Source organism: Asterias amurensis, chromosome 1, assembly GCF_032118995.1.
Source record: "Asterias amurensis chromosome 1, ASM3211899v1".
Lineage (NCBI taxonomy): Eukaryota > Metazoa > Echinodermata > Asteroidea > Forcipulatida > Asteriidae > Asterias > Asterias amurensis.
The window spans coordinates 11,921,826-11,945,109 of record NC_092648.1 but is presented as its reverse complement, the minus strand read 5'-3'; the positions used below and the strand labels follow the sequence as shown (position 1 = coordinate 11,945,109).

The following is a 23,284-nucleotide window of genomic DNA, read 5'->3' as shown; positions in this document are numbered from 1 at the left end:
CATTTGAAATTGTGCATGGTGGAAATACGATATGAAATATCTTACAAATTTGAAGGCAACGCCTAACGCTAGACCATGGTAACACCTTCCTCCATGGTTACACTTTATCATCAGATAAACCATGCCATACAGAAAGAACAGTGAGCAAGAAAGACCAAAATAATCCATGAGAGCTGCCATGTGAAAAATGAATACCCCCTGGTTAATCCTTCGCCCCACCCCTACAACTACGGCAGCACGATCTCCTTTTCATGCTATAAATTACAAGCTGTTCATCATTATTTGCACCGTAATGATCCCACTTTTGTGGGCCCCTTAAACCCATCTATTGATGGGGATGTCGCGGCCTTGTCAAAGCTTTGTCGGGGTCCGGGCGGGGGATCGCTTACTCTATGGTCATATCAAACGTTCCTGGTCATTAATGTTCAGGCAAAAGTTTGAGTGATGAAAACAAAGTTTCCCTTCTAATCCAATAAGATTGTCTGTCACACGCATCAAAGGACCGAATTGATGTTGGGGTACCGGGAGAGGGTCAAAAGACCCCGAAACCAACCCCCTTCACACCCCTTTTGTTGACTTTGTAAAAAGATAACCCCCCTTTACCTGAGGTGTTTTATTACAGGAGATTGATAGTGGTTTAACAATGGGGCTATTACAGTTTTCACACTGGGGTTTCGGGTGGATCACAGCGGGGTGCAAATTGCTATCCCTTTCAACACTGTCAACAATTGTTGTTGTGTGGGGACATAAGGGGTATTATCCCTATCTGTCATTTAGATGTCTAGTTTAAAAAGACAATAACAAAATATCTGGGAAAGAGGTTTGGATTCTCAAAATACTAAACACATGTATATTTCCTTCATGACACATATTGACGAACCGTAATTTCTATAACTACAAGGACCGTGGAGCATGGACCAGAAACTGAAGAAGTAAACTGTATAACAAACTCGGAATGGCCGTTTGATATTCGGACAAGCCTCCAAACCTGGCTCAAACCATCTGAAACAATGGAGGTATACTTCCACTCTTAAACCATGGATCAATCGATGTTCAACCCATAAATCCCTTGCCTTTTGCTCAAACCATACAGCTCACATGACATTGGCAAGACAGAAGGAGTTTCAGAAATTTAAATTATAGGAGAAAAATTCTGCTGTACAACTGTACAAAGAAATCATTTCTTAACATTAATTTCTGGTTGGATTGTTCTGTACACAACTAACCTTGTTCTTTTCCAATTCAAGTGTCTTCACTCAATTGTCTCAAAACCTCATGTGGCTCAAACCATGTGCTGTAAAGGAATAGGGAACAAAAAATACTATCATGACACAATGTAAAAAAAAAAAAAAAAACGGCGTTCAAAATTCCCATGTAATTTATTTTCTGTCTCGTTATTTTCTACACCAATCTTGCCGCGTTCAAAAGAAAAACTAATTAGTGATGCATGTCGTCAACACGCACGGTTTTGAGCAGTACATAAACGTGCAAAAATAGGCAGTTAATTAATAACGTAGATTGCAAGTGTTAATTACTTCATCACGGTGAGGCATACTGGGCGGTAGCAGCTTTTGTGTCGAGAGTTTTTCGCTCTGGGGCAAACGGATGTTCTTTTTATTGGGATTTATTTCTGCAAGTCTTAAACCCGGAATCAAACGATGCTCTCCGTGGCGTGGAAGAAATCTGCTGAATAGAAGAGGCGGGCACGTGTGATTTATTTCGCAGATGACGCACTTGTTAATGAGGCTTTCCCATTGTTTTTTTTTTGGAAAGCTGTTGTTTCATTCCCTTCGAACTGGGTCACACGGTTGTTTGTGCATTGTTTGGAAGTTGCATTTTTTTTTCAAATCTAGACGCTGCCCGCTGGTACACATTGACTTTATAAGAAAAAGTTTAGTTTGATTAATTAGTCATTTACAGAGCAACAGTGCATACTAATCAACAAACTAAAACAAAAACTCAAAGGATTAATGTTTGTTGTATACATGAAACACATTACTAAATTTCAAATCTTGACTTAAATCTTCGAAGTTTGTAAGTTAGTATAGAATACCTCATGTCAAGTACTACTTGAACATTAAATTTTCATTTTCTTATTACATGAAAATAAACACAGAACGGTTTCAAAGAACGATAGTCTCTACCAAAATCAAATAGATTGTTTCCTTTATGTACAGATATAAAAAATAAGATGTAAACCCGCACAAAATTATTTGTTTAATTGCCAGAAGGCCAATTACAGTTGACATCATGAGGGACAATATATTTCAGCTTAAACTAAATCCATCCAGAATGAAAACGTCTAAACGCAAATCACATAGGCTAATAACACAAACAGGCTCAGGGCAATTCCGCAGAACCATGCTTTAAAGAAAACCAGAAACGGTTTGACTCTCCTTTCTAAAAGTGAGTTAATATTTGGTTTGAAACGGATTCTCGATCTCAATGTGGATTTATCACACGTGATTTTCAGCTTACTGAACTAGCACCCAGTCACAAAAAAGGACGCAATGCTCCACAGACCCATATAACCCCCAACCACAAAGTTCTGTTGGCGGTATAAAAGGCCATAACAAACACTCTTATTTGCCGAGCATTTTGTCGGTAAACGCTTAGCAAATATGACATGAAAGGGGGTTGTTCATAGGAGCCCACAGTGCTAGTGTGCTGTTATGCCTTTCCTTTGATAATGTTGTCCCCTTACTAATTTCTCTTCCGCTTGACTTGGTCTCTGTGAGACGAGCAAACAACATGACAAGTCCGCCCCCCTAATGGTACCCAGTCGATTTCACTTATCCTTACGGTACATAAGAGTCGGAAAAGGCACCGGGCTCCAGTCGCGGTGACAGGGGGGAATCAGTTCTTGGACTTTTGTCAAACGATTTGTCCTGTCTGACTGGTCTTTTTTTTTTATTCAGCACAAATCTCAGATGTCAACATTAAAAAAAAGAATCTGGGTCAAAAGTTAAAAAGAGATTGTGAACATCAAAAGAACCAATGCGATTGACGGCTTGACTGACATATCACTGAGCGGCAAACGGGGCAATGGCTTGATACTTATGTTTGATGGCATACAGTGTGCAACAACCAACCACTTTCCAACCAACTCGGCACCGATGCAAGGTTGGTGCATACGATCATCGCAACACTCGGCTAAGCCATGTCGAGTTGACCACTGGCGAGTCAACCGATAAGTCCGAATGAAATCATAAGAATAGAACTTACTTTATGTCATACAGGTTTACAAATATGACGTCCCAACGACAGACATTAATTTAGCACATGTATTACTATGATTTCGATGAATGTATTTGTACGACAGTTTATCTCATGTAAAGATAATATCTCTATACCTGAATTAGAATATTTGCAACTTTTTATAAAGTGACATGGCATTAAGATTTAAGAAAGGTTTCAGTTCTCATGGGGGAACCAAGGTTCCTTGTCCATTACTAAGAATTTAACAATGTCTCCACTTAGCACTATGTGCTAATCCGCACATCAATATTTAAGCCTTATTTTGTAAGTGTTACTCTAATTTATTCCTACATGCTCCAAGTTAACCCTAGAGGAAGAAATCCTCAAGTAAAAGTCCAGCTTCGTAATGGGAGATCCTCTTTGAAACGTTTCAACCAAAATGAGTTTGTTAATTGCACAAGGTCAAACAAATTAACTAAGCACGCAACAATCAGTGCGTTTGTATACCGTTGGGTATTGACATGTTCTTCTTTTTCTTCACTTGATGTGAGATGTTTCGTGTATGTGTTTATTTTCTTTGCTCTTCCAACAACACCTGAGGTGTCATTTTTGAACAAGTAAGTCCCATTTCCACCCCACCCCCAAACCGGGTATCAACAATTGCTAGGAGAGACCAGCCTTTATCCCAAAATTCACTTTCCAATTAGTGTGCACAATGGGGAAGCCGTTTGTCAGCTAATGGGAGTGTAATTAACTGACAATGTCTTGATCTATACATGCCATGCTTACACACACAAAACAATTCTGTTCATCAATATCCAATTACCGTCCGAACCCGTGGTCATGTTTCCATCCCCACAACTACCATCCTCTCCTTCGTCTATTTTAATAAAAGCCCAGGACATGAATTATCAGCGAGTGCTCCAGAAATCTTACATGAGTATTTCCGGGCTTTTTATTTTTATTTTGAAAACCACATCTAGTCGGCCTCGCTTCTTGAAGCCGGCACGGTGCGCCATTATGCACCCCCTTTCCAAACCAAGCCTACCCTGCAAGCTTAAAGGCAACAAAAGCAGCTTATCCGCGGCAGGGCTTTGAGAAGCTTACCAAACTCCCACGACCATAAAGCTCTAGATGCTAGCATTTTAAACGCACCATTAATAGATGGCTACACCCCCTTTTCTATTTTCTCCCCGTCACTTTTAAGAAGCCCATCAATATTACACCATAGGCCTCGAGCCACCAGCGAGAGAGAAAAAGGGGCTATCGGTTATGGGTGATGAAAGAGCGATTAGTGAGCTAAATTTGGCCCGTCCATAGTGGCCTTTCTCCCCTCGTTGTTTTGACGGTAGCGAGCCTGTATTTCCCCCTGTGTATATGACTGTATACCAGCCGTTTCTAAGCAGTACACTTTAAGGAGACAATAGCCCAGGTGTCCAGTGGAAGATGCCTCAGTCGATATTACCGAATACTGAGCTAGAGTTTGTGTCTTTCACACTCACACCCTACCATGCCCTAAACATCAGACGTTTTCATATAGGCGATCTCAAGGACGTATATATGACAAGGGGTTCGACGACGAAACAAAAAAAAACTAAACAAAAATCGAAAATCCACAGAAAGACTGATCTCATCGCTATTAATAAGAAGAAGAAAATGAGGAGATTAAAAAAAAAACAAGAATCAATTAAGCGATTTAGTTTTAAGCGATACACGACATGCAAACCGTTCTTTTGTATGTCGGTTTGTCTGATATGGTGTGATGCATTTACTATTCTATAGCAATTAGCAATTTTTGAGATTTGGCGGATAAACTTCGAGTCGTTATTTGGGTTAAACTGTTTGTAAACACCCTTAACCGAACAGTGCAATACTAAATCGTCCATCACTTAAAAAGGCTAACAGACGATCATGGGGTTGTTACGCGCTAATTTGAAACTAACCCGAAACAAAAAAGGATGTAAATGACATCAACAGAATAATAACGCACCAGCAAAACATCTTAATAAAACAAAATATCACATTGTGATGGACGGGTTAGAACTTCTGGCCAACTTTAATTTAGGGTGCAGTTTTGTTTTGTAAATGATAATTCCAAGGTATGGCACATCATTATTTTTTTGATGGAGTTAATTTGTTCAAACTCTTTTTCAATAAAAACACATTCTCCTCTATCTAAATTTAACCAGTTAATAAGTTAAATTCGGTTGTAATGTTTTAGTGAAAACAACAAAAACGATTTAAGTTTTGTGAGTGATTTTGTTTACACTTTTTGTTTGATTGCGGCAATCGATATAAGCAATGATCGTTTTAAATTTTCTCACTTTTGACAGTATTAACGCCCGAAACGGATATTTTTCTCAGGAAGATCGGTACCGGTTTTTCAGATTGAAACAGTTTTGCAATGCGGCAATAATACCATTCTGGTACTTCGACATTTTCGTTTCCATTCTCGATTCACCACAATGCTATAGGATTATGCCCGATCTGGTAAAGAATACTGCCCTCTACTGGCTGGATCATACAATTAATATCAATGTATTAACATTCCAAATATTTCTTTGCGTTGTTCCACAAAAGGTTTGTGCAATAGGTATTCGGTGTTTTAAGATGAAGAATTTAGAAATAGTGATCGCTAAAATGGGTATAATGTGCTTCTCCTTAAAATGACACGATTTGCTGTATGGTAAAGTGAGCTCTGCCCGGTCACACGTGACGTCATGATGACATCATCATAGTGGTTGATCTATAATAAGTATCAGTAAGGGCTTTAGTTGACTCATGTTCACAATTGGGGGTGAAATAAAAGACATCTCTGGCCGAGTACGATTGTCGTAAACCACCGGGGTACAATAACGGCCCTAGTTTTATGACGGCTTTTGGATGGGATCGGCAACCCTCAAAGCTCACCAGGCCGTGTCACCTCTCAGGTTCAATGGAAAGGATGTTCGCGCCTTGTTTGATATCAAGACATCATTGTGCAGTGATTACTTTGTCTTCATGTTAATCATTCCTTGTAAATGACTAAAGGTTATTATTATGGCCATCTATAAAGGAGGTTCTTATCTAGAATCGTCTTCCTCAATCAGTGATATTAAACCATCACAAGAGTGTCCAAAGCCATATTGCACATTGTATGATAACAATTGATACAAAGGCATGTACCTGTGTATAGGTATTACTTGAAGTGCCGCCCGGTTTGTTGTTTAAAATCTCTCTAAGGTAGAATAAATCAAAGTTTTTTTTGAAGAGTAGACTCATCAGCTTTAAAGGAACGGAAGTGACAAATCCTTTCTAGTAAATTTCACCACATGTGGTACTCATGGTTCGGCAAAAACTGTGTAAACTGGAGAAAGGAGAACATTCGTTTAATTGGCATTAACAAAAAATCACTTTCAATTTGAGGCCATATCTCAGACAAGAGTTTGCAGTAGACCTAAGTTATTGACTTTATATCTTAAACTTGTTTATTACAAAGACTACAAATACAATTCTCTCAAAGTGAAAACACCACTCTTTACATTTCGAGTTGTCCCTCATAATGGCTCTTTAAAAGGAGTGGTTTTTATTTCACTCTTTAAGAGAGGTTTCACTCCAGGACAAAGTGAAAATCACTAAAAAAGATGCAAACTCCACTGGAATGGAAATTAGCAAGTAAAAGTAACTATTTTTTTCTGTCAATCATTTTGAGCCTACGGGAATGTCATATTTTCATAGCTGCTGGCCCTATAGCATTGGCAATGCAGTAACCTCAATGATCAACGCACTACGTACTGCAACCAAAACTATAGTTTTTACCAGTTTTCTAAAAGCTTATTTCTAGAGGTATGTTTTTTAGTGGTAGAGACAGTTACCACGCAGGGAAGAAAAACGTATAGTGATATCTAACACCGACTGGTGCCTCCGAGCGAGTGATTTGAGCGGTTTGCTTTTACATACGGTCCCTGGCCATTAGCAGAAGAAGAGCAACCACGAATCGCAATGAACTCGGGACCAGCTGTTTAGTTGATTTTCGGAATAGAAGTAGGGTGCTTTTAGCTTCAGGCTGCCCCCTATAAATAAGACTGTTTGCTCACCATGATGTCTTTAGCCTTGGAGGAGAATTTGTCACGGGCTTGAAGGAAAAGACAATCTTAACTTCTCCCCCCTCACCCTCGCGTCGACTTGTATAAATCATAGTTCACCCCAAAGCAAACTTGATCATCTACTGTATCAGTTTACATCCAGTGGTTATTTGGGCATGTATAGAAAGTACACGGCCCACAGCACCCAGTTTGAAACCCACATACCTGGAAATGCTTTTATTGGGATCTTTTAAGGCAGGGTGTTGCGTCCGTGTTGTTGCACAGCTCACCGCGTTAGAATTTGGCACTTTTTGTGCTAAACAATAACAGCAGGGGAAAAAAACTGGAGCGTAGAATTTGCCAGTTGTCTGGTTCCATAGCGGTAGTAATATGTTTAGGGCTTTTGATTGCCGCGGCTTCAGTGAACCCTCGGGGAGGAATTGCTAACCCTCATTTCACCCCTCAGCTCTCCACAATGGTTTGAGCAGGGCGTTGGAAGGTACAGCTCGGGTCCCGTATGCAAGCCCTTCTTGGGAGTGCTCCGTCGGCATGCTTTCACTGCTAAATACTGCTGAATGCTCTTTTTGTTCGATTGATGCACGGGTAACCTCACCACAAAGTGCCCTCTGACTGTGACTGGCTCGACCCAGAGAGAGAATGAGGGAGAAATGAGTTCGGGATATTAGTATTAAACACAGGCATGCTGGCTTCTGTAGTTGTTATTCTCCAGAAGTGGTGACATTTAAACATCGGTAGGGACAGAACTGCACTGCTGTTCTATCATTTTCAATTAAAGAACATTCAAATGATTTTCTGTATAGAGAAAGGGTGCGTTTAGCTTCAGGCTGCCCCTATAAATAAGGCTGTGTGCTCGTCAATTAAAGAACCACCGATAACACAAAAAACACTTAAATTTCAACTGCAATCTTCAGTGCAATACAAAGAAAGATAATGACCAGATACTTCCTGATCAGAACTCAAAACAACATGGATATCACTTTTTAACTTCACTTTTTTTAAACGCGTTAAATTAGCAACTGTTTGCAAAAAAAAGAAACAACTTAGGCAAAATAAAATATCAAATCCGGCAAACAAAACACTTAAACATTTAACATGATGTATGACGATACCTAACAAGGGAAGAGTGTTATACTATTATTTACTCTGAAGAACAAAATATGGACGAAATGATCTGAGAAGAGAAAATGTATAGGTCATAAACAACTGAAGACACACACAGCGCTGTTTCATTTTAAACAACAACCCTCAATACGCTACTACAGGTATGCATAAGTAACACTATGAACAACTCTGACTCAATCAAATATTGAAAGCAGGAACAGCGTGCATTGGGTTACATGTAATATTCATTTAAAAAAGAGCTATTTTTCAATCTCTGCTCGTCCTAACTTTTTATCTGACAGTCTGTGTGAGTTATTTTCCCGAGCACGAATCAACCACTGAGGGCGGTTTTCATGGAGCATGCTAGCTAACTCAAAACCACCGACAACCCTCGCCTCTCTTTCCCAACAAGTCCCTCATAAATAAACAAGCTGAAGGATCATAAACTCCCAGGACCCACGTGTGATTGACAAGCCAATTTGGAATATTTTATGCAAAACTGTCAGGGACTTGGCGCAACGGCTCTCTAGTTTTTGTGTTACTTCTTCGCGCGGCGCATTTTCCCCGCGATATGCAACTTGTAAATCGGGAAACCAAGTTTCGAATTATACACTGGAATGAATGGGGGACATTTGCATTGGTATGATATTATTGTACATAGATATATCACCCATTATTTATATAACAGAAAATATGTTTCAAGATTTGCAAAAACAAAATGTCTCTCGAAAAAAAGATTCAAAGTAAGAGCCACAACAAACCATGGGTATATTTGACAACATTTAGAATTTTTTTAAGAAATAAAAAAAAATAAAATGCTAAGACATTGTTTTTCCGATATTGGCCTCACAGCGTTAGCATTATTTCTATAACAAGTTAGTTGTTACTCCAGGCGAACTTTCAACCGTTCCTCGAAAAGTATTCAAAGTAAATGAGTCACAGAATATTGGAGATTAACAATGTTAAAAGAGTAGAAGAGAACAGAAAGTACTTTTAGGTATGGGCCTATAGATACATCGGACTACATAACAGTGCACACAATCAAACACAGATTGCATCATGCTTTCAAATGCTTGTTTTCATTCGGATTTCTTTTTTTAGTTTCCTACTTGGACCAAAGTATTGTTTTACATCTTAACCCGCCTCTTTTATTTATGTATACGTAACATGTGTCTTATTAACATCATGGGGGTAGAACCTGCACGTTAACAACATAGAGCATGGAAGAGTCACAACTACACATATACTTCCACAGCCCACCTAATACCTTCGCGAGTCACATTGGTGTTAAATATCAATAATCAATAATGGTATAGATTTTTGATTTAGATTTAGAAAGGTTTTGTTGCTTTGCGACTTTTATCAAGTTTGATGTCTGAGCAGTTAATTTGTTTTTATTTACCCCGTCAGTTTCCCTTGTTGTTTATTACTTGATTTTTTCTTTGGGCAAACAGGCCGACCAACAGTGGAGAAAATCTCTTGACAATTTTTCGCACTTAGGTGTTGCTCTAATGTCGGCCTGAACTGGTCCACAGGGCGCTGAATATGAAAGGTTTGGAGGCCAGTCGGCTTTAATAAGGTGCGACTGAAGTCGGCACCCGAAAGCAAAAAAAAACATTGTTCATGAGGCATGCTCTGCCTTTATCTTTTTGAGCACTCTATAAAGGTTAACACAGAGGGCGGCTATTGGAGCGTTTGTTGGTGGGGGAAAAACCGAGACCTAAACTACTGTACATATTTTTTAACCAAGCCGTATAGCGCTACAACACAGAGAGGGGCAATATAATGTTTGCAATCATGGGTACGAGGTACCCCCATTGAACATTCTTCATTGTGGGGGACGTGTCTCTGAATAGTACCTAGTCGATAATCAGGTGAACAATAGGCATGACGTCACGGGTCGCTATAGCTAGGTAGCCGGTGGGCAGTTCCCTGTTGAAGCATCACGTCACGTACCTGATCGCTCAGGTGTGTATAGTGTATAGCAGACAGCTATTGTAGTCTGTTTACGATTCTTGCAACGTCACTGTATCGAGGAAGTAAAATTGATTGTAACAAAAATAATATAACAATGAGAAAAGAAAAAAACTGAGAAATTAATCATATGGATAAAAATAACTTTTTTACCCGTATTGATTTTTTTTAATTTGTAAATTTGGGGTTTGAACATAGGGTTTGGGATAGAAGTGTTTCCAGTGGAAGATGTTGTTAAGCCCTGTTGTCTGGCAGTGTTTGCCAGTTTCTAAGTGATTGACACTTGAAGCGGTTCAATAAAAACGTCCATAAATGGGTGGTCCGTCGGCCAATTTGTCAGCACCGAATGGAGGCGCTGGATGATTTGCCCGTGCACAACCAGGGGGCGTGGCCTATTAATTAGCCTACGTTGTACGTATTTACATAGGTCACTTCGCCGAACCTGCCTCGCGCATAAAATCCTCAACCCTGCACTGGCGAGGGATGACAGTTTGAATACACACGCACACTCGTACGTACACGGACTTGGAGTATTTCCCCCCGATCTATACTGCGTATTGTACAAGAGAGTTAGTGAGGACATCCCTGTCTGTGAGGGAATTCCATGGCAAACAGCGCCATGATTTCACCCAAGTCGGCCTACCATCCAGCCTCCTCTCCAACGCTCCAGAACATGAATTCCATGGGAGCTATGGGTGCGATGAGCACTATGAGTTCGATGAGTTCGATGAACACCATGGGGCATCAGATGAACTCCTACACCAACGGTATGACGGCCGGCGGCATGGGGTCTATGTCGACGATGTCTACCATGAGCATGAACGGGATGGGGAGCATGCCGACAAACATGAACTCCATGAATGGCATGAACTCCATGACGGCTGCAGGTATGTCTACCTTCAACGGAATGAACGGTATGGGTTCTATGAACAGTATGAACGGTATGAACAACTCAGCGGCAATGAGTATGAGACTCGCCGCCCAAGCACAGGCACAGGCCGATACCCTCAATCGTGTCCGGGCCGAGAAAACCTACCGGCGGTCTTACACTCACGCCAAGCCACCCTACTCGTACATCTCCCTCATCACCATGGGCATCCAGCAGTCACCCCAGAAAATGGTCACCCTCAGTGACATCTATCAGTTTATCATGGACCTTTTCCCGTTCTACCGTCAGAACCAACAGCGGTGGCAGAACTCTATCCGCCATAGCCTGTCCTTCAACGATTGTTTCGTCAAAGTGCCCAGAACACCGGACCGTCCCGGGAAGGGAAGCTTCTGGACACTGCACCCAGACGCCGGGAACATGTTCGAGAACGGCTGTTATCTCCGGCGGCAGAAACGCTTCAAGTGTCCCAAGCGGGAGACATTGAGGAAAGAGCAGAAGGATATGACACCGGAGGACGAGGACGGCGAGCACATGGAGAACGGGCACGGCGCCGGGGTGACCGGCTCAAACGCCTCCACGCCAGTCAGCAACGACGCCACCGACGTGTCGCACACCAATCTGCAACCTCACCACCAGATGGCCTCACCGCCCCAACACCAACATCACCACGAGCAACAGCACCACCAGCAGCAACATCACCATCATCACCACCATGACATGCAGAAGATGGAGCCTCCATCCCTCTCACCACCCCCAGCTAGCCTAGCCAGTGCCGGTATCCCAACCCGCCCCATAGCTCATCCAGCTGCATCCATGACCTCCATGACGGCCATGCCAGGTACCTATCCCGCTGCTATGTTTGGACCCGGGGGCCAGCACCCCTCCTTCACCCATCCCTTCTCTATAAACAGCATCATTTCATCGGAACACAAACTGGACATGAAGGGCTACGAGGCCATGGCCTACGCACCTTATAACTCAATGCCGAGCATGACAAGCCCGATGGCCAAACCATCTATGGACTACACGATACCTGCAACTAGCGGTGAGGCAACCTACAGCCAGCTCGCCACAGCGAACCACAACATGTAAACAACAATAACAGTGCAACCTAAAACAGAACAAACTGGTACGTTCAAATCAATCCTAACTCTGTCTTTTCTCATCAGCAGACGACAGGAAAACGAAAACCCACAGATTTGAGATTTGTTTGTACATTGTGTATGTATCAATTGCGATGATGCTGTGGTGGACAATCACGACCAATGTGACTTTATTTCAGTAACTTTTTTTGATTTATAAATGCTATGATGGAAAATGATGTAAATGATTTGTGATTTTGAACTTGTGAGCAATCAGAATAATCCAAATTCAAATAGTCGAAATCGGTGCGTACACATGACGTGCGGATCCAATGTGTGCAAAGTTTACTCTAGGTAGATATGATTTGTTGATATTTATTTATTTGATATTGTTCTACTAGTGGATAGGAGTTTTGTCAATATATTTTAGATATAGTTAGTATACAAATCAAAAGACCATTGATTATTATGAATTGACAACCTTTTTTTTCTTTAAACAACCAAAGCCATCAGTGGTTATTATGATATGACATGTTTGCCACTTTGTTAATGTTTAATGTATTTTTTCTTGATTATTCGCTTGTAATGATCAAGGAATGGATATTCCAAAGTTGCAATTACGTCAACTGAAAAACGCCAAAGATTTCCTTATTCAGTTACATATTGTAATACTTTGGACTGTATATTTAAATCATATTTTTATCAAAATTATGATATTGAACCTATACTTTACATGTACATCCAAAGATTAGAAGCGAAAAAACTCCTGTAACTTACTTTTTAAATGAAGGATGGACTTTTACCAAACAATGAGTTATTTTCAATCGTGTATTTTCCGTTTTCTACAAACTCAAAACTCAAATGTTTGAATCATGTTGAATGAAAGGTGAGAACAACCCTTCTGGTCCTAAACAAACAGTCAACATGTCAGCTGAAGAAAACAAAATTATTTGGAACAAGATTACCCGAATTTTTACATTGCTGCGATGAATTGAATAAAATTATCGTCTCAATATTTGGATTTATTTATAAAACTGTAAATTACAGTTTTTGTTATCGCTGATTTTAACTTTGCCAAAACAAAACTCTTATTTTATACAAGCATTAAGCTGAGCTGTTACTTTACATCAAATGAGAACTGATCATCTTGGACTCATCTCTTGGCTGAAAATAATTGTGATTTCACGACAGAGTTAAACATTTTTCAAACCTGATGTTTTGGTGTGTAATGCTAGCGTCTATCTGATTGACATTTTGAGATGTTTGTTAACAAAAAGAGGTGGGGTTCAAAATGGGTTGAAACCAAATGTGAATTTTATGGCGTTTATTATTGATAATGTTATATTTATAGTATTCTTTAAACTTTTGTTATTTGTTGATGGAATCATTTCAGTGATTGACGTGCCAAAATGATCAGTTTGTGAAAATCACTTGTAAAAACAAATTCTTATAATAATGATGGTAAATGGTGATATGGAAACAGAAAAAAAACATCTAAATAATGTTTCTTCTATTCTTAGTGGTAGGCCCTAGATTATTATTATTAATTTTTTTTGGAAAAGACCGTTATGTACAATTCTTCACTCTATCGTTATTCACTTTTGTTTGGGTTTTTATAAACCGTGAACTCAACAATCTCAACAGGGGAAAAGGAGACCCCTTGTCCCAGGCCGTCAGTGTTTGTGTTTCCAACCAGAAAGAGTTACACAGGTAGAAAAACACACACTCACAAACTCTCGTATTTGACATGGCTGTTTAAATTTGAAGAAGAAAAAAAAGGGAAAAAACTCCGGGCAAAGTTTGCTTTGCGTCATCAGCAGCCTGGGGCACTCGGATTTTCAAAGTACCGGGGCAAAGCCACTAAGAAAAACTGTATAATGTATCAATTTTTATGGGTTCATATTTTGTACACAGTGTTTATTGTATAAACTTAAGAAAAAAACTGAATGAGATTGCATTTCCATCGTACTTTTTCTTCTCCTCTCTCTGAATCTTACTTCATATTTTACAAGAAATATTGATGTTCTTGAAAGAGAGATCTTATCATTTTTTGTTCGCTGAATAAATTCGTTTCCAAAGTGAATTTTTGTTGTGCAACTCAATGCTGTATCGTATTTTGTTTATTGGTGCGACTACAACTTACTTTTATTACTGTTTTCTTCTTAAGTTCAGTTGGAATGGCTGAGTATCTATTTGGGAAACTAGAAAATATCAAGAGTTTGAATTTGTTTATCATTGATGAAGCACTCAGTTGCGTTATACCACATTGAGTTTCATAAATTGCAGATATATTTTCCAGGCTGGTTCACACAAACCATGTCTTATTATTTAGAAATTAAGTTCCATTTTTGTGGCAAACTCTTTCTCTCAATCAAGTTGAGAAGGTTATCATTTTGAAAAACCATCACTTTCAGAAATTTGAATCAAAATAATTTCATATTTTTCTTACCAGTTACAAATGATTCAAGTGTTTTTCAAATCATACTGTCAATGACAGTTTGCTCGCTATTGATCAACGTTTGTTTCACAACACAAAAACGTGTATTTGCCCCTCACTTTTTGTGAAAAGATTATCTTCTGTACTTGGGCTTATATAGAAAAGAGTGTTGATAATGAAACCACCGCACTTGACTGGGTCACTCGCCAGTCTAATAGATTCTCCCACCTAGTGTTGTTCTATTGTGCGTATCGACTACACCGTTCATATTAAGCGGGTAGGTTGCCAATGCCTACGGGCGTGATGCTCACTCAACACAAAAAATATCTGTTCACAGGTTGGTGGTATGTGATATCTAATTTGTATACAAACAATCACCCGTCTTGACAAATGCTGTACGCAACCAAAAACACCGTTAAATTAAGATTCATATGCTATGGTTTTTCAATGGAAAAGGGGGCCACTTGTAGAGTGCAAAAATCCACAAAATCATATTCTAGAGAGTCCAGCATAAAAATAAAACACAGAAAGCTTATTTTGTTTCAAAATCTAATGAACGAGCCTTTTAAATGCGTCCCTCCCCAAAACAATTGTTGATCCATTAACAAAAACAAATTCAAGTAATGTTGTTTTCTTTCACAGTTTCAGTGTGAACATATATAAAGAGTGAAATCCTAAGGTGTTTTTTTCCCAAAAATATGTTCACTTGACAAGTCGCTTGCCAGTCAGCCAGAATGAACTTTGCATCAATCCAGTTCAATTTCAAAATCAAACTATTAAGTTTTGTTTTCCATTCACAGAAAGTTTGTTTTAAAACCCAAACTCATTTTTTCGGAGTCAGTGCAATATGGCCAAGCTATTTTACAAGTGTGGAGTTTAATCGACCATTAACAGCGCCTGACACTGTCGTCTAGTTTATATGCATTACATGATAATTTTGAAGCAACTCTGACAAAATTAAGTTTAAGTTTAGTCCATCTACAACTATCAGCAACAGGCTTTAGCTGCAACAGGCTCTCCCTCTAGTAGTATCCCAGCGTTCGGACAATTTTTTGGAGATGATGGTTTGTGCCCTGAAGTAAAACTGAAAGGAATATCTCTCCGAGATCGACCAAGAAGCCCCGGGTCGATGAGGAAAAGCTAGCGGGTGTTTCAGGATCTCTCCACCCGATAAGGTTCAGCGCCTGTCCCTTCCCCGCCCGGGGAGGTAGGGAAGACAGCCAACATCACATGCTATTGAAGTCACAATTACTTGTCGATTTGCCCCGTGCTTGCATGAGGGTTAACTAGTGTTAAGCTACAGGAATCACAATAGTAATAACATTCGGGGGTCACGATCACTTCAAGAGAGAGATTCGTGATGGATTACTAGTATGATTAAAAATCAATACTACACTTTAAGACATGACGAAAACATACACTACTATTGGGGATTTGCAGTTTGAATTTATAGAATGTCAGTGTATAAAACTGATTTTAAAAGTAAGCATTTTGAAGTGATGGCACAAAGTTCATTCCGCACCACATTCCAAGTAGAATTTCCTTTTTTTGAACAGGAACAAAATCCCATTGTGAATAGTCACAACACGACCGAATGAATTGTAATATCAAATCAAGTCAAACTTGCCGCGTTTTTGTGTGTGTGGATTTAGTCCCTGACTGCACGGCATTTTTCAAGTACATTATTCAATCTTCTCCTTTCCCCTTATAAGTTGCACCTGATTTTTTTCCTTCTTGATCTTCAAGTAAAGCAGGGATGGTTGCGATTGCGGCGCTTGTTTCGTTCTTCTTGTACGGGGTGAATGCGACAAGAATTCGTAATCAGCCCTGCTCGGCCGGCCTACAACAAGCTCGCTAGCACGGCACAGCATTTTAGATACAGCCGTAGTCAAAATGGCGTAGCCTTTTCCATGTGCATGGAGCATGAATCACAACGGTTATTTTTTTATACATAATTAGTTTGTTCCATTGGTGAAGAATTTCTTAACGGATGATAACATGGTGGTAAAGGTCCATGGTTCGGTAGACCCTAATATTAATAAGTCATCCATTGTGTTGTTTAGTGAGGGGAGGGGAGGTGAAACAGCAAGGGCTGTATAATCCATGTGTCCGGGGTGATAGCGGATCACTGGCGGACCTTGCACCCGGAGATTTGTCAAGCTTTGCAGGTATCGTCGATACAGTGTTTTAGACCTCTCCAACTCGATCTTTGGACTCATTTGCGATAAAGTAACTCCGTGTTTTCCTTTTAAGAGATGAGAAGGGAAAAAAACGTGAACAGGAAAATCTCACGACCACTACTTACCATAAATCGGATAACAATGCAAGGTCATAGTTTTGGAAGTCATAAACAGGCACAGGCCTAATACTAAATTATATTACATGAAAAAAGGTAAATTTTAGCTCTAAAAATGTATACACACAATTGTACTCACAATTTGCAACCGCAGTTGGATGTAGGCCTATATCGTTTGGTGCAACACTGAACTAAAGAGTGACCAGAAATCACTAAAGCATAGTTCAATAAATTGTTCTTAAGACAATTGGTCATTATACATGTAAATGCATACATTTGAAAGGACTGTGGGTTTAAACAAATTAAAGGTTTGTTTGGACAAACAACATTGACAACTTCAACCAATGTTTGTACCAAGTGACTGTTATAACTTCACCTGTTTGATTCAATTTAATTTTGTAACAAATAGCAACAAACTATGGTCTACTAATGAAATCATTTATTTGAATTGGACATTTTTACTTGAAATGTCGAGAGTAAAAACAATGAAAACTAGACGTAATTGCATTTGTGCACAAATGCAGAGCTGTTTCGTTAATAAACCTTTTTTCAAATTTCTCAACTGAAATTGAAAACAATGAAAACGAGCTTAATCTATATGCCTTTTTAGATTTGGGTGTTGATGGTGAGAACGATCGAATCCAGTATATGCGTTTATTGCTTCATTCATGAGTACAACAGGTATTTTTGCAAACACATAACGCAAAAGACATATGAGATTCAGCAAAATTCAGATGGGGGGAAATGCATCCACTGGAGAAAGAAAGATCACTTAAGGAATAAAAAGGAGTAACAATCTTATGACAACAGCACAGTATATTTCCATCCCAAGGAGAAAAAAAAATGCGCATGAAAACACATCCATATGACGATCAGACATCCGAGAAGCTATTAATTTGAGAAATAACACCCGGTTACTTATTATCACGCGAATTTCGATTCCCTAGCAAAGGCTTTTAGAGCGTGCGCGGGGTTTCGGAAGAGCGAATCCAAGTGCATTAGTGTGGGGGCCCCTGCTGGCTCGACGAGTTTGCCGTGCGTATAGTCGACCCTGCATATTAGCGTATTTCCCATTCACAAGTAATGGCGGGAAGGTGTCATGTATCAGCGAGGTGGGTCAGGCACAACTTAGAGGTTGGCCCTTTCAACGGTTAGGTCAACACCATGGCGTATCAAGCCGGGCAAGGGTTACGGAAACAATATCTTCTATTTTCCATTTCTTTCCCATTCTCCCGTCTCTCCCCCTCTCTCACTCTACACGGTCCCTCCTCCACGGGTTTGGACGAGAAACCCTCCCCGCACTTGGAACAATTATACTCGGGATTAAGGTTTGGTTTAACACAGTGAAACATCATCGTTCTGGGGGTTTCTTGGTTTTAAGGCTCGGAAATTACATCCGAGCATGGCAGTATAGACTTCCCAGCCAGGCAGACTGAAATACAATAGATGTGTTTCTCTCTTCATTTTGCTTTCCTCTTTGGATGAGGCGGCGCACTTTGGCCGCGAGATGACGTGCACCAAAATGCCCTGTGATTGTGGCTCTTGAGTCAGTGATTGAGAACCCTCATAGGCCGTGGTCTATGACCATACACTCCCCGGCTTTTCCTTAGCCTCTGGGTTACCTTACTACCGTAGTAGTAGTACCCTGGCCCAGGCAATGAAAGATTGGTGTACGGCCCCAGGCAACGTTTAAGGAGCTCCCGTTTCTCCCATATAATTTGTTGGTGATTACATTCCCAAATATTAAATGTACACACAACGAGTGTTATTTGCAGTGATTGAAAGGAGAGACCCCCATTGATTTAGTAAAAAAAGAAGGAAAAAAACCCAAGGAAAACAAATTCAGCGGACTGTGTACCGTACGGTGACGTTACACTATGCAGACATCACATGATGTAAATTATGACTGGTGTATATGAAAATATGTCTTATCTGAAGTCAAATATATGCTGTATTTTAAATCAAATATTTATGTCTTCAAATCAAATATTGCCCCAATCCGTACGGCAATCTTTGTTCAGAATCAACATTTGGGTATTATGATACAGTGGTAAGAAAAAGGATCAGTGTACTGTTATGTTACATCTACCACCCAAAATAAAACAAACCATTGGTACAAATTACGCCCTTGCATTTATGATACATACTTACTTCTGAATTAGGTAAAATGGGCATTATTGGTACTTGGACGAGCTGAATATTTCACATACAAAAACATGTACATGTGTACATTGTAAATAATTATGTTCTCTAAAGTATCTATGAAATATAAATGACACTTCGTAGTTGGTTACACTACGCTACGGCTAACAATCTTCAATTTGTTTTGTTTACAAACGGAAAGTGTTCAGTATGGGTGTACAATATGTAAACCCCAAAACAGAAAGAAAACAATGGGGGGAAATGAATGTATTAAATTAATGGATGTCCTATAGTTATAATGAACTCAATATTTTATGGTAAGATCTAGGGACAGATTTAAATTTAACTTACACCGTTTGAAGATAATGATAGTCAGGAAGCGTATACCTTAAAATATTAGTTGCTAAGGTGCTGTAGTTTTTTGAGAAATGACTAAAACAATGTCACGAAATTACTATTTTCGTTTCATGATCACTAAGACGAAAATTATTTTCATGACATTGATTTACTCATTTCTCAAAAACTACGGCACCTCAACAACTAATATTTCCAGGGAAGCTTTCTACCATCATTATCTTCAAAGTGCACAAGTTTAATGTAAATCTGTGGATATTGTGTTTTATGTTAGACAAAATAGTACATAGACCCTTTAAATGTTACACCGACAATGCTCGAATTTTCTAACACTTGGTACTTCGTTCAGAGAAAGGCATCACAAGCTTGGAACTGAGAATTTGCAATAAGTTGTTTCTTTACTTCTTCTGAGGTCAAAGCAAACCACCAAAACAGAAAAGGCAGGCCGAGGTCCCTCGTGGACCGAAATGTGTTCCCGTATACACAACAAAGAAACAGCCATTTGATGGGTTTATTGGTCTTGTAACATAGAGCCACGTGAGGTACAGGGGGCAAAACATTTGTAGTGGTGTTATGGTCTGTACCCCTGTCAGTTCACCCTCAGACCTGGGCTTGTTTACCCGACTTTGTTCTCATCTTTTTCAGCGAGCAATTAGCGGCACACGGCCACAAAGGTACCGTGCTGGGCTTAACTGTAGATTACCCCCCAATAGAACAATACACGCCAAGTACTTAAGAAGTGTTGGTGATAGCCGTAATCTACCCCCCATAAGAGTAAACCGCGTCTTGGTTCGGCCCCCCTCATAAAAAAACTCAAAGGAACCTACCCGCAACATAGGTGTGAATTATACAAGGGTTTTTATATCCAGCTTTAAACTACTACACGGCAGGCGATTCGCTTTTAACTCCAAACTTGATGATAAGCTAAACAGTATACACTTGGGCAAAAAGGTCCCAATTAACGGATTCGCACCTACGGTTGCACCCCCAGTTTCTATTATACCTCGGGGCTGCTGCGACTACACTAGCGGGCAAAAAGGCAAGGCGTTCTCTTTTAACTTTACACGTCTCAAGGGAATTTTAGTGCAGTCGCCCGGACCAACATAAATTTTTCATGGTTTCTTGGGTTACGCACCCATTTTGCATGTGTATTGGCTGGACCAACGGTCGTGGTTTTTTTTCCTCTCTCTTATTTCTGTGTCCCCCCGTCTTGACTGGCATGACTGTTAGCTTCAGAAGGGGAGCGTGCACGCTATATCGACTGGGAAGGGAAGCGGACAAGGGGGACATCGGCCCGGCTTACACGTGCTCGCACTGATAGAAGGCATTTTGTGGATAACAATCTTCAAACCAGTGACAAACTCAGACTCTGTAATGGCCGCTTATAATTTTATATAACCCCCTTTTATCGACACGACAGCTTTTTTTCTCTCTTCTTGTTGAGGGGGAGGGCTTACTATACAAACACCGTCAGCGAACACTGTTCTCACGGAATGCCCCCAAGCAATGAGCTTTCAACCAATGTTCAGCAGTCGATCATTCACTGCAATTTACTTGCATTCATTCCAATTCATTTGTTTTCACTTTACAGCATTTTTTACTTGACTGTTTAATCACCAGTTACTGGCCAACACGAACATCTATACCAATACCTTGTCTTTGTAGATTTAAATACATCAAAGGTGTTTAAGTAAATCTTGTGTAACATATCCGAACGAAATTTTTTCTTTGTTTTCGAAAAAACACAATTTTGACATTGGCATCCATATTCATTGTTTAACCATCAATGAATCAAGTTAAGGTACGACATCAGTCATTGGCCAACATACTGACTGTGCATTGAATCCCTATGAAGTACAGCTTTGAGTAGTAATGACAACTGTTGCTTTTTACTTGTAGTTTACAATACTCTCTTTGAATCAAGATAATGTACAGTAGTGCCGCTATTAGAAACAAACTGTGTTACCCCCCGCCCCCCGTAGGCTTACACACTTTGAACCCCAGAAAGCACAGTCCAATCAACATGCTATAAAATCACGTACTCCTCTGACGGAGTTGCCAAACCTGAACATAGTTTAAAGACAGTGGACACTATTGGTAATTGTCAAAAACTAGCCTTCACAGTTGCTGTATCTGATCATATGCATAAAATAACAAACCTGTGAAAATTTGAGCTCAATCGGTCATCGAAGTTGCGAGATAATAATGAAAGAAAAATAACCATTGTCACACGAAGTTGTGTGCGTTTAGATGGTTGATTTCGAGACCTCAAGTTCTAAACCTGAGGTCTCGAAATCAAATTCGTGGAAAATTACTTCTTTCTCAAAAACTACGTCACTTCAGAGGGAGCTGTTTCCCACAAAGTTTTATACCATCAACCTCTCCCCATTACTCGTCACGAAGAAAGGTTTTATGCCAATAATTATTTTGAGTAATTACCAATAGTGTCCACTGCCTTTAAGAATCTCAAAAATTAAAGCATTTCAAATTCAAACAAGTCAATGGAAATTGTCATATTCAACCGGGAAGTTAGTTTCTCAAAAAGTGGCAAATGGAAGCAAATGCTGCAGCTTACACTATGTAGTAGTGTTAAATAACCATAATTAGTAACTCCCTGTTTTGAACATTACACATAGCGTATTTACAATAGCAGACCATGCCACAATAACAAACCGTGTTCGTGTATGTTAATAAGACCCGATTTAGAAAGTTCAGTTCAATTAAATCCGTGTGTCTAAAGTTAACAAATACACATCGATACACGAGGGAGAGAGAACCCGGGGCTGAGTGCAGAGTATCCACTTCGGCCAAAAATACTGGGGGAAATAGGAAGCAATGAATAACTCCATGTTAATCCAACGATTACATTAAAGCCATTGGACCCTTTCGGTACAGAAAAAAAAAAAAGTTCACAGATTTACAAATAATTTACAGGGTTTACAGAAGGTAATGGTGAAAGACTTCTCTTGAAATATTAGTCCATGAAAAGCTTTACTTTTTGAGAAAACGGTAAAACAATATAAATTCTCGTTAACGAGAATTACGGATTTGTTATAAACACATGTCACGACACGGCGAAACGCGCGAAAACAGGAGTGGGTTTTCCCGTTATTTTCTCCCGACTCCGATGTCCGATTGAGCCTAAATTTCCACAGGATTGTTATTTTATATATAAGTTGTGATACACGAAGTGTGGGACTTGGACAATACTGTTTACCGAAAGTGTATAATGGCTTTAACAGCATTGATTTGAATTGTAAACTAGTGTACACTTTTCATTGCAGGTTATCTTTTCCTATCTGAAGCGAAACATTAGTTTAGCTGTCGATACGAAATATGACAAAGTCGAAATCTGAATTGTTGAAGCCCCTTTCACACTTTAGCAAGGGTCCCTTGCGAAATTATAGCAAGGATGTAAAATTCGTAATAACGAACCCTGTTATTTTGTTGTTGTGTGAAAATGGCTTAAGAACAAGACGGACAAAATGCCTAGGCTAAACAATTTGCACCGTATTCAAGATGAAAAACCCCCAAAAACAAATCTCAAAATGAAAAACAACAACAAGTAAACACACGAAGATGCTTGCATATTCCACTCCTTTTCTAGTATGTTCATGTTAATGGCTCGCGTTTCAATTACTATTACAGTTCACGGCCTTTAACCAACTGAAAATTTTAACATGTTCCGTTGCCACAAATTTGCTGTTTAATAATCTGAACATCAAC

At 39.6% G+C, this 23,284-nt stretch overlaps 1 protein-coding gene across 1 annotated transcript; it reads left to right on the top strand.

The window, feature by feature from the left end:
• The first annotated feature begins 10,805 nt into the window (after nt 1–10,805).
• On the top strand, nt 10,806–13,219 carry LOC139945722 (forkhead box protein A2-A-like). The gene has a single exon (XM_071943090.1). It carries the CDS (start codon nt 10,963–10,965, stop codon nt 12,337–12,339), a length of 1,377 nt encoding a protein of 458 aa, XP_071799191.1. The 5' UTR covers nt 10,806–10,962; the 3' UTR covers nt 12,340–13,219.
• The last annotated feature ends 10,065 nt before the right edge of the window (nt 13,220–23,284 follow it).

What these genes read in the sequence shown, in the direction of transcription:
- LOC139945722 (XM_071943090.1), top strand. Translation starts at nt 10,963, where the DNA reads ATGGCAAACAGCGCCATGATTTCACCCAAGTCGGCCTACCATCCAGCC.